The 13362-nt window shown below is 39.5% G+C and overlaps 1 protein-coding gene across 1 annotated transcript in view; it reads right to left on the bottom strand.

Moving 5' to 3' along the window:
* Positions 1-2202: 2202 nt before the first annotated feature.
* The window catches only part of Plxdc2 (plexin domain containing 2), a 468383-nt gene continuing 457223 nt past the window's right edge, over positions 2203-13362 (bottom strand). The window contains exon 14 of the mRNA XM_008855025.3: positions 2203-2540. Within this exon, the coding sequence (XP_008853247.1) occupies positions 2424-2540 (117 nt within the window). The 3' untranslated portion in view covers positions 2203-2423. The remainder of the gene's footprint in view (positions 2541-13362) is intronic.

Raw genomic sequence — 13362 nt, 5'->3', positions numbered from 1 at the left:
GAAGATGAGCTCTAAAGGGTAAAAAGATAAAATTACTACTTACAGAGATTGTGTATGGAGTCAGATGCACGTGCAAAGGTATTTACGTGGCTGCCAATCAATTGCTGTTAGCAGCCAAGCTGACTGCCAAAGCCTGTGAAAGTGCCTCATCTTTTCCTCAAAGGAAGTCGTCTATGTGTCCCTTATGTGTCCATGGAATACCATTACATTAGCAAGTCATTTGGTTATTGCTATCTGAGCAAACCTACGGAACAGGGAAAGCTGAATATTTCACATAACGTTGAATACGACTGAGACACAGATTGTCATCACACCCTTACAATCACCTTGCTCTTCTATTTTCCTTTCCTGACAACATTAACTAAATTTAGGAAAAAGTTACCGCTCACCAGTTACTTAAAAATGTAAAGCAAAATAGACGTGTCAGAAAACAGCACTTGCTTAAGTGAAACATGTGATGATAAGTGACATTAGGGTAGGGGACGGATGCTGTCCAAATGTAGACGTTGTACAGTTGTACAGACTCTAAGCTATTAGTAAATGTCACTGTAACTACATCTTTGCATTTTGAAACCTGTACTGCAAATGTTGAACACTGTATCTTATAAAAACCAACAAATTTCTTGGCACAGAATGTGAAAGTTTCATGGGTTATGCTGCTGTTGGAACTGTGTCTCACAGCATCTGATTTTCACTTTTAGTAGTTTAGTTTATATTCACTTGAGAGATGCCTTTCCTTGATTTAGGTGTGGGGACATTACAAATCTGGATAGTGATCAGATGGCAAATGGGAGCTCAATCTGAGAAGCTTTTTGTCTCTGTTTCCTTTAGAGAGGGAAGGAGTTGGTATGAATGAAAGCATGGATCTAACAGGCAGCAAGAGATGGGTGCTGCAACTGATAGAACCACATCTGCTAAGTGACATAAAAATATTCTAATATTAAGGATTATCTTACAACTCTGTGGAAGGAACGCAGTGACACATCTTGCATTTGTTTTGTCTTGATGACAAAATACACTCTTTAGAGTCACAAGAGCCTGCCTTGTGTTAGTTATAAACAAAATATATTTTTATATATTTATGTAACTACTATGTGCTTTAAAGAAAATTACTGCATGATTCAGCAGGGTTCGTTCTTCTTTTGTTTCTTAACACCAAGAATATGTTGACTTCAATGGCTTCTTAGAGAAGAATTGACAATGAATTGGGCTTTTCATACAGAAATGGCAAACTTTAAAAAAAAACCCATGTGTTTAAAATCCTGTAAGACCTTTGTCTCAAAAATGATCACAGAACTCTTCCTATTATTTTCTTCTGTTTCCATCAGCCAAGAGCTAATGTGGCTTCCCAGGGCTTCCCAAGTGGGAGACGGAGACAATACTTCCTAATACAAATCAGATTTCCTACTTAGGCAAGAGAATGGGAAGCCTTACTTTTTACTACCTCCTTTCTGGTTTTTAGCTAAAAGTTTAGAAATTGTGTTACAGATCACAGAAATGGCATTGTTACCAAGAAGAGGCAGGCAGAATTTGAATCTCCTGTACAGATGGAAGATTCATCCTGCGAAGTAATGAACTTGTCGGAACAGATGCATCTAGAGCAGAAAACAAAATCCTTTTGCTGCAGGTCTGTTTGGAAAAGATAGAAAAATCTCTCAGTTTGTGTTTGGTTTTGCTCAGATGTGAGTTTTTGTTCCCAGCAATGCTGAAACATTCATCATTGTTCTTTTGAGAGACAGAGTTCAGGCTTTGGAACATGGTTACCTTTTGAGACATCAGAGAACATTTGAACCAAAGGTGTTGATCCCTTGTGAACTAAAGCTTTATTTATTATCATTCCTTTTTCCTTGATCCCTTTGAAACCCTGCACCTGAACTGACAGCATCATAATCTTGTCACACTTCTTCTAAGTCCAAAGGAGATATTCCGCATGAACCATGGATGTCATTCCACTAGGGAATTCTGTGTTTAGTAGGTACATGGTGTGTTGCACAAATTTTAATTTTCCTTTTAGCCTTCCTGGGCTGGGCTTGTCCAGAAATCTTGTCTCTTTCTGGCTACAGCAGCTTAGGGCTCCTTTGTGATCATAATCTTGTCACACTTCTTCTAAGTCCAAAGGAGATATTCCGCATGAACCATGGATGTCATTCCACTAGGGAATTCTGTGTTTAGTAGGTACATGGTGTGTTGCACAAATTTTAATTTTCCTTTTAGCCTTCCTGGGCTGGGCTTGTCCAGAAATCTTGTCTCTTTCTGGCTACAGCAGCTTAGGGCTCCTTTGTGTACATGTGTGTGCTTGTGTATGTGTGTGTGTGTGTGTGTGTGTGTGTGTGTATGTGTGTGTATGTTTGTCTTAAAGGTATAAGCAAAATTTTAGTCTTAACACCTGTAGGCCAGTACTGGTGCTGTTCTGTCCTAAAAATTTAGCACTGCTCTGATACAATAAAACCTTCTTTCTCTCCAACTGGTTCAACTTCAGCATAGGCAGGATGTCCTGAACCTCTTCGAAACTTCATCGCTGGCCATCTGCTTGGGCGTCTCTAAAACAGGAAAATGTAAAAATTATGAGCATTAAGGTGAGATCTTGTTATAGAAACAATTATATTTGCCAGGCTAAGGATATATCTCAGTAGAGTGCTTTCCCAAAACATACAAAGTCCTGGTTTCAATCCTTTACAACACACATAAATCAAGCATGCCTACTGTGGTGATTTGAATGAGAATGTCCCCCATACGCTCCAATTATTTGAGCATTTTGTTCCCAGTTGGTGCTGCTGTTTTGGGAGGTCACAGAAGATGTGGCTAAGTTGGAGGAAGCATGTCAGTGGTCAATGGCTGTGGGTTTACAGAGTTCTTAAGCTTTGCCAGATCTCCAGTTGCTCTCTTGCTTCCTGTGCCTGCTTGAAGATGTGAGAGCTTAGCTTCTGCTCATCCTCCAGCCACCTCTGCAGCCATGCCTACCTGCCATGTAGACTCTTGCTCCTTTGGAACCATAAGCTACATAAAGTCTTCCTTTTATAAGTTCCCTTGGTCATGGTGTTTTTATGACAGTAACAGAAAAGTAAATAACGGAGTGGCTCATACATGCAGTCCTAGCCCTGAGGAGATGAGGGTAGGAGGATCAGAAGTTCAAGGTCATCCTGGGATAAAAGAGACATTGTTTCAAAGACAGAAAGAAAAGAAAGAAAGTGACACAGTTTACAACTCTTTTAGCTTAACTTCTCAATGCATCACATTACATGATCACTTTTGCCATCACAGCTGGAGTTAATACGAATTCCTCTCTGTAAGTTCCCTGAGTCCTGAACCCAAATCTCCACTGTGGCCCTATTTACCTCCAGGTAGGTGGTAGTCCTTGGTCATAATTTGCTCCCAAGGGAGCTGAGGGTTTCTTAAAGGCAAGATTTAATGCATGCCTTATAATCATTTATGTTAAAGAAGTGTACAGCTATAGCAAGATAAACTATGATTTAAAAAATGCACTTTGCTTCCTCCTTTCTGTCTTCCCTCCCTTCCTCCCTCCCTCCCTTCCTCTACCCCTCCTTTTCTTCCTTCCTTCCTTCCTTTCTTTTTTTCTTTCTTCTTTCTCTCTTCTCTTTCTTTATTTCTTTTTCTTTCTTTTCATGAGTTTATGAGTACCACTTATGTTCATGTGGCCCATGGAAGACAGAAGAGGTCATCAGATCCCCTTGAAATAGAGTTACAGGTAGCTGTGAGCTGTGAGCTGCCTGATATGGGTTCTGAGAACCAAATCAGAGTTCCCCCTAAGAGCAGTAAGTGCTCTCAACTACTGTGCCATCTTCCCAGCCCCGAAAAATTCATTAAATTGTGTGTGTGTGTGTGTGTGTGTGTGTGTGTGTGTGTGTGTGTGTATGTCTTACCATGTAGCTCAGGCTGGCCTGGAAATTATGAAATGCCTACCTCTGCCATCTGAGTGCTGGGATTATCCATGTGTGCACTTCCTCACCTAACCTCAGCGTATGTGTTTTAATGCATAACCACTGATTCTTTTTTCTTCTAGAAGTCAACACCAATATAAATGTCTTTTAAATTAACTAAAAAGATAAGGCCATAGGAATAATGTAGGAATAATGTTTTCAATTAGTTGTTACACTTCCTAGTAAATGAGATAGAGTAAATATCATTTAGTCTTAGGAAAAAAAACTAATTTATTAAGAGAGCCACATCTATTTATGACTCTTGATGACTGAACGTTAAAGACATTAAATCTTAAAAGTGGGACCCATTATCAAAAGGTGTGAACAGACTTGACCCTATGAAGTTAATATTGCATGGTAGACACTAATCCTAAAATACAAGCTGTTTGTATTGACAAGAAGGGCTTTTTTTCTCTGGCACTCTATCAAATAAACTTCCTATGATTTGGAAATAGAGGTGCTTAAATGAATTATTAAGTTACAACAGAAGACATGAAAATGTATTTCATAGCCACAGCAACACTATAAATGATTACTCCATTTGTCAAAGTGTCTGAAATTCTGGCATAAATAAGGCAACAAATACTGAAGGAATTTTATTTCTATGTAAAGAATTTTAATGCAAAAAGGTTAAATATTGGTGTACATATAGTGGTTCTTGGTAGCTTGCTAGGTTTGCAAATGACATACTAACATCTATGATTAATGGCTGTGGGGGAAATATTTCACATCAAGTAGGAATGAGTATGAGCTTTATGTTCTGGAAAAACAGCAATTGAGGTCATTACATTCTGCTTATTAATAGTACCCACTTGTCTCCATTACACCATGTGGTCCGAATGTCTGACGTTTTTTAGCTGATTAAACCTCATGAGGTGAGTGAAACTGAATGTCTTTCTACCTCAGAAGACATTGAAACTAAGTAGCACGTTCCACACTGAAGCAACGAGTGCACAGTGGACACGAAGAGCATCTTTGGTGGACACATGCAGTCTCTCTGGATGTGGCTGCTGCAACTCAGAGGAGGGACAGTTTCTCCGGATGCCAGATCCTAAAACAGTACCTATCATCAAAGGGTGTGCACAGACAGAAGCCTATGAAGGGATTAAATGTAGTAACTCATGGTTACTCCTGTTTTAGCAGAAAGTCCGTTTACCTCAGGTCGCGCGATTTACACCACTTACCCATTTCCACGGCTTCAGAGCTGGGCTTCTTCCCTAGGCAAGCTACACTGTCCAGTCCTTGCTCCATATCTCTACTTTTTTAAAAGGAAAAGAAATGGCCCCTGGGTCCAGATGGCAAGGGCAGCCTACTTACTAATTTCCACACCACGCACAAGCTACTGGTCTTAAGCTTTTAATCTTAAACGACCCTTCATTAGAAAGGGTACGGATGACAGGCACGCTGCCGACGGAGCTTGTGGAAACTGCGTATTGTTAAGCTCCTCCGTATGATTCAAAGACAGGATCTCATTTAACAGTCACACCTAAATCCTGTACGTTTCACACAAACTTGCATAGCTAGGAAAGAGCAGCTGAGATAAAATGAAATCTATTTTCAAAGGTAATTTTGCCCGCTGCGGAAATGACTTCTTAAAATTCAATAGTTTATGCCGAACTCAGCCACCATTTGTTAACATGATGTTGCTTCCAGTGTACTCTTAAAGTGTAACATTATGAACATCAATATTCCTTAAAAGTTTTTTATTGTTATTACTTTACCTGTATGCCTGTATTGTCTGTGTGCAGGTAAGTGCGTCTGTGTCCTGCCCACAGAGGTCAGAAGAGGGGGTCTGATCCACTGGAACAGGAGTTAAGGTGGTTGTTAGCTACCACGTGGATGTTGTGACCCGAACCCAAATCCTCTGAGAGCAGCCAGTGCTCTTAACTGCTGAGCCATCTCTCCAGGCCAATAAGAACATCATTAAGTAAGAAATTTTATGTTAATACTTTTTTTTTCTGTGAAAATATGTAAAATTATCGGTGACATTTATTATGGGTGGTGTAACACCCATAATAACAATTCAAATTTATTTTTGGAAATTATTGTTTAGTTTTTTTATTGAATAGTGCTGGAGACTGAACCCAGGGCCTTGTATACCCTAGGCTAATGCTCTGCTGTAGAAATACATCCCCAGCCTGTTTTCAGAAATTATTTACATATCCATAAGGATGATCTTCCTCAATTTATTATTACTTGTTTCAGACACATAAATACAGAAATACCTTAGGAAGATTTAAATCCGCTGAGGCCCCAGCTCATACATTTGGCTAGATAGCAGCTGCACATTCCCTGTAGGCCTTTCATTCTTAAAGATGAACAAAGCATAATAGGTCTAATGCACCTAACAATGACTCAGAACTGCTCTTTGCATTTGAGAAAAACTCAAATCTTCTATTTTTATCTGTAGTTTTTCAACTTAATTGAAAGAAAGTGCATTTTTCATAATAAAGTGTTAAGGTACACAAATTAAATACTCACAATCTGAAAATTTGAAATCCAAAATGCTCTGAGATATTTTTGTAGCACTGACAGAGTGCCACAAATGGAAAATTCCATAGCATAAAACTTTGCTTCATGAATGAAATAATTAAAAAAAGATTTTATGATGCTTCCAGGTTATATGTATAAGGTATGTATGAAACGAATCAATTTCTTGTTTACATTTGAGTCCCATTTGCAAGATAGATCATATATATGTATTACAAATTTAAAAATATTTTATTTAGTATTTTATTTTATATGTATGAATGTATTGCCTGCATCCATGTAAGTATACCCATGTTGTGCAGTACCTATGGAGGTCAGAAGAGGGTGTTGGGATCTTCTGGAACTGGAGTTACAGATGGTTGTTAGCCACCATGTGGGTGCTCTGCAAGAGCAGCCAGTACTCTTAACTGCTGAGCCATCTCTCCAGCCCCCAGTATTCCAAAGTTTAAAAAAAAATATCCAAAATCTGAAACAATACTTGTCTTAAGTAATTTGAATAAGGGATACTAAACATTTAAGTAGTGTCACACCACTGGCACTTTAGAAATTTGATCCCATTTTGCTTTCTTTTGCAGTTCCTGCATATCCCAATCTCATGTCTAAAACTGCTAAAGAAGAATAAAAAAATTACCAGAAAAATTTTGCTATCTTTCTAAAATACCTTCCCAAATAGGCAACGGCATTCCTTACTAAAAACCACCATCTGATGTTGAGTAAGTTACTTGTTGGTTCTGGATCTTTTCCTTCCCATCTTGAAAATGATAGCAAATTTCTCCTTTGAGTGTCTAGGACCTTAATTCTTGTCTACCTGATTCATTTTAAAGTTGGGGAGTGGGTAATAATAATGATCACTGCAGGTGGATAATGATGTTAAGGACCCTTACATGTTGTAATTCTTTGATCATTGTTCCTTATGCTTCAGTTTATTGATTGTAGAAATCCTAAATTTATGGAAAATCATATTCACAAGTCTTTTTTGTTTTGAGAAAGGGTCTCCCTGTAGGCCCCCAGCTGGCCTGGAACTTGCTATGTAGACCAAGCTGGCCTTGATTTCAGGAGATCCAGCTGCTTTTGCTTCCCAAGTGCTGGGACTAAAGGCATGTGCCAGCACACATGGTCTGTTCCTTAGTCTTAACTGAGGTAGCTTTTCTTTGCCTATCTGCTGTTCTTCAGTTATTTCTTTAAATAAAAACAATAGGTAACTATGACATTAACTGAAGGACTGAATATTTAATTCTCACAGAAAAGTCCTTACTGTGGGTGCTACTACGTGAGCCATCTGTCCTGTGGCTGTTAGGAAGGGCATAGCTGAGGGATCTAGAAACCTAGGGCTATTCTGTTCCTGCCTTGAACTTGGATGTGATGAGTGCCAGCTGGCATTTGAGGGAAGTTACGTATTGAACTTCTTCTTTGAGACTTAGACATTGCCAAATGTGGTCTTTTTAAAGAATGGCTAATTAAAATTGTTGTGTGAACTGAGAAAGACCATGGGGTCACTTGCTGGCAGACTAGGGTGCATGCTGAAAATCCTGATTCAATCCAGAATGTGATGCAAATCCGTTACAAACATCCAGGATGTGATGCCTTCAGACACTACAGGGCGCAATGGATGGGTGACCTTTAATTTCATTTCTGATAATTATTTATGTGATTAATCACATTCAGAAGAAAATATTCACAATGATATGTGGGCACTGGGGTAGACCACACAAGCAGGACTTCTCCTTAATTACTCCTCTTGAACTCTTAATTGAATAGTCATCAAGATCTGGCTCAGTGGTTTGTGGCAGAGGTAATTAGTTCAAATATCCACAAACAAACCTGAAGGGTACACTCAGCTGGCAATGTGCAGAGAGCAGACAGACATGCTTTTCTCTCAGTAACCCTGGAAGCAAAGTTATAGGCACTTAGGTTAAAGGAAAGGAGGTAAGTACAAAATTCGGGATCCGGATATGACACCAGGGGTACACAGTGCTCCTTGTGAAGCAGCCGACCGGAACATTCTATTGCTTCATACTGCTGTCCTCAGTGAGCACCAAGAAGTGGAGCACGGTTGGGATTGCCTCCACACAGAGGGCTTGGGCAAAGTGACAAGTGTTCTTTATCAGTTTCCTCACCTGGAAAAGGAAAGGAACTGAGTACCCAGAGAGGTATATTTTAGTTTCCTCTTAAAGGCTCAGTCTCTCTCTCTCTCTCTCTCTCTCTCTCTCTCTCTCTCTCTTTTTCTGATAAAATCTTATCTGGAAGCCCAGACAGTATCACCCAGGGTAGGTCTCCTTTAATTGTGAGGGTGGTGCCCTGTTTACATGTGTGGAAGCACATGTAAACAGGGCACCACCCTCACAATTAAAAGAGACCTATCCTGTAGGGTCTCCCTGTAGCTCTAGCTGTCCTGGAACTCACTATGTAGACCAGGCTGGCCTTGAACTCACAAAGATCCACCTGCCTCTGCCTCCTGAGTGCTGGGATTAAAGGTGTGCACCACCATGCCCAGTTATGAGTATCTTTTTAAAGTATGTACAACTGTGTCTTCAGGCCTTGAAGGATCATACCAACCGCAAGGGATCCTGTTACCTACAGATTCTGGCTCAGTGGATCTGGGGAGGCCTAGGACTCTGCATTTCTAAGCAGGGAGGGTATCAGAAGAGCAAGGGCAATGTTTCTTCAAGATGTCTTCAAACCGGAACATCCTTTCAAAGTGAATGGAATGATATTAAACTTCCATCTTCTTGTGTGTACACACCTGGGGAATATTTGCAGCCACATCAGATTTTCTATATGAGCTTTAATAAAGTTTGACTGTCCAAAGGAAGGGTGTATTTTCATTTTTCATACATCAAAATTCACGTCATTCTCTATTTCCCTTATTCTATGCTATTTCTTGGCTTAGCAAGTTACAGTGCTGCAGTTGAAGATTCAGCAAATAATTATAGAAGGCACCGGTTAAATTTGAATTTCAGATAAATAAGTCACTTTTAAAACTGTGTTTAATTCCATATCCGTATACAAAAATGACTCATTTCTATTTGAAATTCAAATCTGTGTGAGTGTCCTGTATTTTACTTGGCAGGATAGCTGTAGGGAAACGCTGGCATTGGGTTCTGGCAGTGAAACTTGCAATCTAATTAAAATGAACTACTCCCGTTTGGGAAAGTGTTTCTACCTCTTGGATCATAGGTTTGTCTTCTTACATTAAAAAAAGAGCAACTTAGGGACGGTGATTTTTCTAGCATGGACATGAATCCTAAGCATTGACTTGTATGTGACAGGAGCTGTGGGTGTTTTACACATTTCCTGCATGTCCTATTTTGGCTTTTCCTCTTGTGGAAGTTGCCTTCCTTCTAGAACTATCCTATGGATGATACTAAAATATTGGCAGTGCCCATTAGTGACACAAATCCAAGCTGAAAATGCCCCAAGAATGCAATAGGATTAACAGACAAAACATGCTATTCCTCTAATTCTTCTAAAACCTAACATATTCAAAGTATATAGTGAGTTTCCACTTGCTGCTAAGTTTAGTACAGACTCTATTTTTATTTTTTAAATAAATATTCTTATTTTTTAAAAGATTTTCTTATTTTTAACTATGTGTATGTATGTGAGTTTGTACATGTGAGTATAGGTGCCCAGAGAGGCCAGAAGAGGGCATAGATTTCCTGGATCTAGAGTCACATGTGGTTGTGCACAGCCCAGCGAGGTTGCTGGAAATGAAATTGGGTCCTCTGGAAGAGCAGTATGTGCTCTCAAACCACTCATTTGTCTCGCCAGCCCAAGTACAGGCTCTTTAAGAAACACTTTCAAATCAAACGTCTCAAGCATTTAATGTCTATTATTTTCTTTTGTTGTATGACGGCTCTCAAGAGCTGACTGAAAGGTTAAAGCAGAAACATGAGTGTGCTGAGGGCCACCCCAATGCCCTGACTTAAACTGTCCCAGGCAGGCTCGCTCAGGCAAACACATTTGCTGAAAGTTCCCCAGTGAGTCACTGAGCAGAGAGCGGGGAGAACCCACCACTGCCTTCTCCCGTTCCTTCTCCATATCCATCATTTCCCTCTCTGAGACTGCCTGGCGTATTCTCTCAACTGGTAATGCACTTAATTTATCATCTTTACTTATGCCAACTATCCATTTCCGCTTATGTCCAGGAAAACTTTCCAGATCCCTATCTGCAGATTAGAAGCAGCCCTCACTCTGCCTTCGTACCTCAGACATTTCCTGGCTTTCTTTAATCTCTTTTGCAACACTTTCGCACACTTGCTGATGGCTTCTGTGCTGTATTCTTGTTTTGTTTTGTCTGTTTGTCCTGTTCTCTCTAGATATCTTGGAGGCTAATTAAGTGACACAGCTTGTTCAACTCTGAAACATCTATAGCCACAGGAAATGAAAGACAGTTGATACCTGGAGTGAATCTTTTCTAAAGTAATATCTGCCTCCTCTACAACACATCACTTTCAGTAATGATCAGTATAAAACACAAGAAACTATAAAAACTATGATGGTCAGAAAAGAAATGCAGTTAAATATTTTGTGTTTTGAGCTTCATTGGTATAAGCATGCCTGAAGTAGAAACCATAAAGAATAAAAAATAAAATAAACGTTATCATATAGAACAAGAAAACAGAGTAATTTCAATGTGTACCTTTTGATATAAAAAGAAATAAAGGAAGAACATGAATATTGCCCAGTGAGTGGACTTGAACTTCACTGAGCTTAGAGGCATTTGAAGTTCTGCATTTCTATCCTTATAACCACAATGCTAGCACTCAAATTTAGTTTGAGTCTTATTGCTTTCATGTGGGAACACAAAATGGAATCACATGGGCTGGAGATAACACTGTACTCGAAATCAGTGCCAAGGTTTCTAAATCTTTACAAACTTACTCTCTAAATGAATGCATGTCTCTGAGCCAGGGCCCAAGGGTATAACTGGGATTTCCCAGAATAAGCATCCATATAGCAGGCGCTGTTTACTCAAGGACAAATGATGAAATTATGGGACTAGTGCGAAGGTGAAGCACACATCTATGTTGTGTCAGGAAAACTCAACAGGAACGGTATCTTGAGCGTTTAGAATGACAAAGGGCCTTTCATCAGGAATATTTTATCCCTAACACAATTTAGAATTTATGGCATATTTAAAAGCTAATCATATTTTGGCCTGTTTTATTTAAATTTTTTTACCAGGCATTATGTCTTATAAACAGACAGTGCTCTCTCTGAGTACATTCACCTGGAGCAGATAGCTTTGGTCTACCGAGGAGGAAAATTGTTATATGCAAAAACTCACAACTCATGTTCGTATTGACTGGCATAAATGTTCTACAGCATCATATCCATATTTTTGGGTGGCGTGTTCTGATCTTGAATTTACCCCTAGCTTGTCTTATGACTTTAGTTCATTTTCAGTCAGTTCATTGCCCTAACTGGCCATGGTGATAATGACCAAGAATGAGTACATTCGGTCAGCCAATGAAGTTACCATTTATATACCTCTATTGGAAACAAAACACTTGGCTTAAGGCATATATAATATGTTTAGGGAAAGTCATGTGTTTGCATCTAAAAGCTTTGAAGAGAAGCTAACCAATAGCACCAGCCAAAGCAACACAGGTGAGATTTGAGACTACATAAAATTTAATATCCATTAAAAACATTCAGGACATGCTTTGAGTTTCAAAGAAAGGGCCTTTGTTTGGAGTTAACAGATGTGGCTCTATGGACAGAATGAATATAAAGGCCAGATAGAGCAAAACTCACCACTGATGCGACACTTACCCCCAGCTATTTGCAGGACAGATTCCTGGTCTTTAGAACATGTCAGCCACTAGTTTTGTATGATTTTTATTTTCTCAACTAACCTTAATGACTTTAACCTTTCCTATCTCAAGGTTTCTCCCAGATAATTTTGAAGTTACTCGCTCCTACCCCTTCAACACTGACCATCTGAGGTCACTCCGCCTCATCTCAAAGCAGTCACTTCCAGGATCTGAGCGTCATGCAGACCTGCACTGCCTTGAAGTCCTTTGACTCAGCGCCAATTCTCCTTAGTCTCTGCAACTCACCTGGCCTCCACCTAACATCCTGTCAGCCTCAGTGTCTCTTCAATCAATTCACTCTGCTCTCTCATTTACCCAACAATCAATTCTATATAAATCTCTTTCTTCCTCATAAAACGCTTTTATCTCCTATAGTTCTGATTCTTGAGTCTAAGCAGTTGCAGCTAGTGTAGAAAACCATTACACCTCTAGCCTAACCCAAAAATTAAAGAATAATATTCTTCAATCAAAAAAGTTGGTAATTAGTGTACTGCTCTCTTGTAGAATTCTTAAAATATATCGCATCCCATCCATTCAATTTCCAGAATTCAACCTCTTTCTGTTTCTTAATTTTGTACAACCCAACTTACTTCTATTTAGAATTCATGTCTCCCTCTTACCTGAAATTCCCTTTTGTGTTATGCGCTTTTTGTGTTCAATAACGTTTCTGCTATGAAGTGAGTTTATTCCTTTCTCCTCTGTGAACACTTTAGAACATCCCTCCTGTGCTTCTCCCCTTTCCCCCCCTCCTTCCCTCTTCATCCTTTCCCTTCTCCCCCTTCCCTCCCCTCCCCTTCTCTCCTTCCTTTTCTATGGATCTTACCATCAAGCCCAGACTGATCTCAAACTTGAAATCCTCCTACCCCAGTCATCACACCTAGGTTGGTCTCTTCTCCTGTGGCATCCCTGCATTGCTTTCTACTGCTCCCAAACTTATGACTATTCACCTCCCTTTTGCTGACTTGATGATGTATTCTCCTGCATCTTGCTCTTCCCTCTCTCCCTCCCTCCCTCCCTCCCTCCCGCAAATTTTTTAAAGTTTGGATAATTAGGTGAAAAATGTGGTGCATACAAAACATCTTTTTAACTTTTCTTTTTAAATTCTAAGTTGTAAA

This window comes from Nannospalax galili, unplaced genomic scaffold (genome assembly GCF_000622305.1).
Source record: "Nannospalax galili isolate Female #2095 unplaced genomic scaffold, S.galili_v1.0 scaffold487, whole genome shotgun sequence".
In the NCBI taxonomy this organism is placed as follows: Eukaryota; Metazoa; Chordata; class Mammalia; order Rodentia; family Spalacidae; genus Nannospalax; species Nannospalax galili.
The sequence above is the reverse complement of the archived record's forward strand: the minus strand, read 5'-3'. Positions and strand labels throughout refer to the sequence as shown.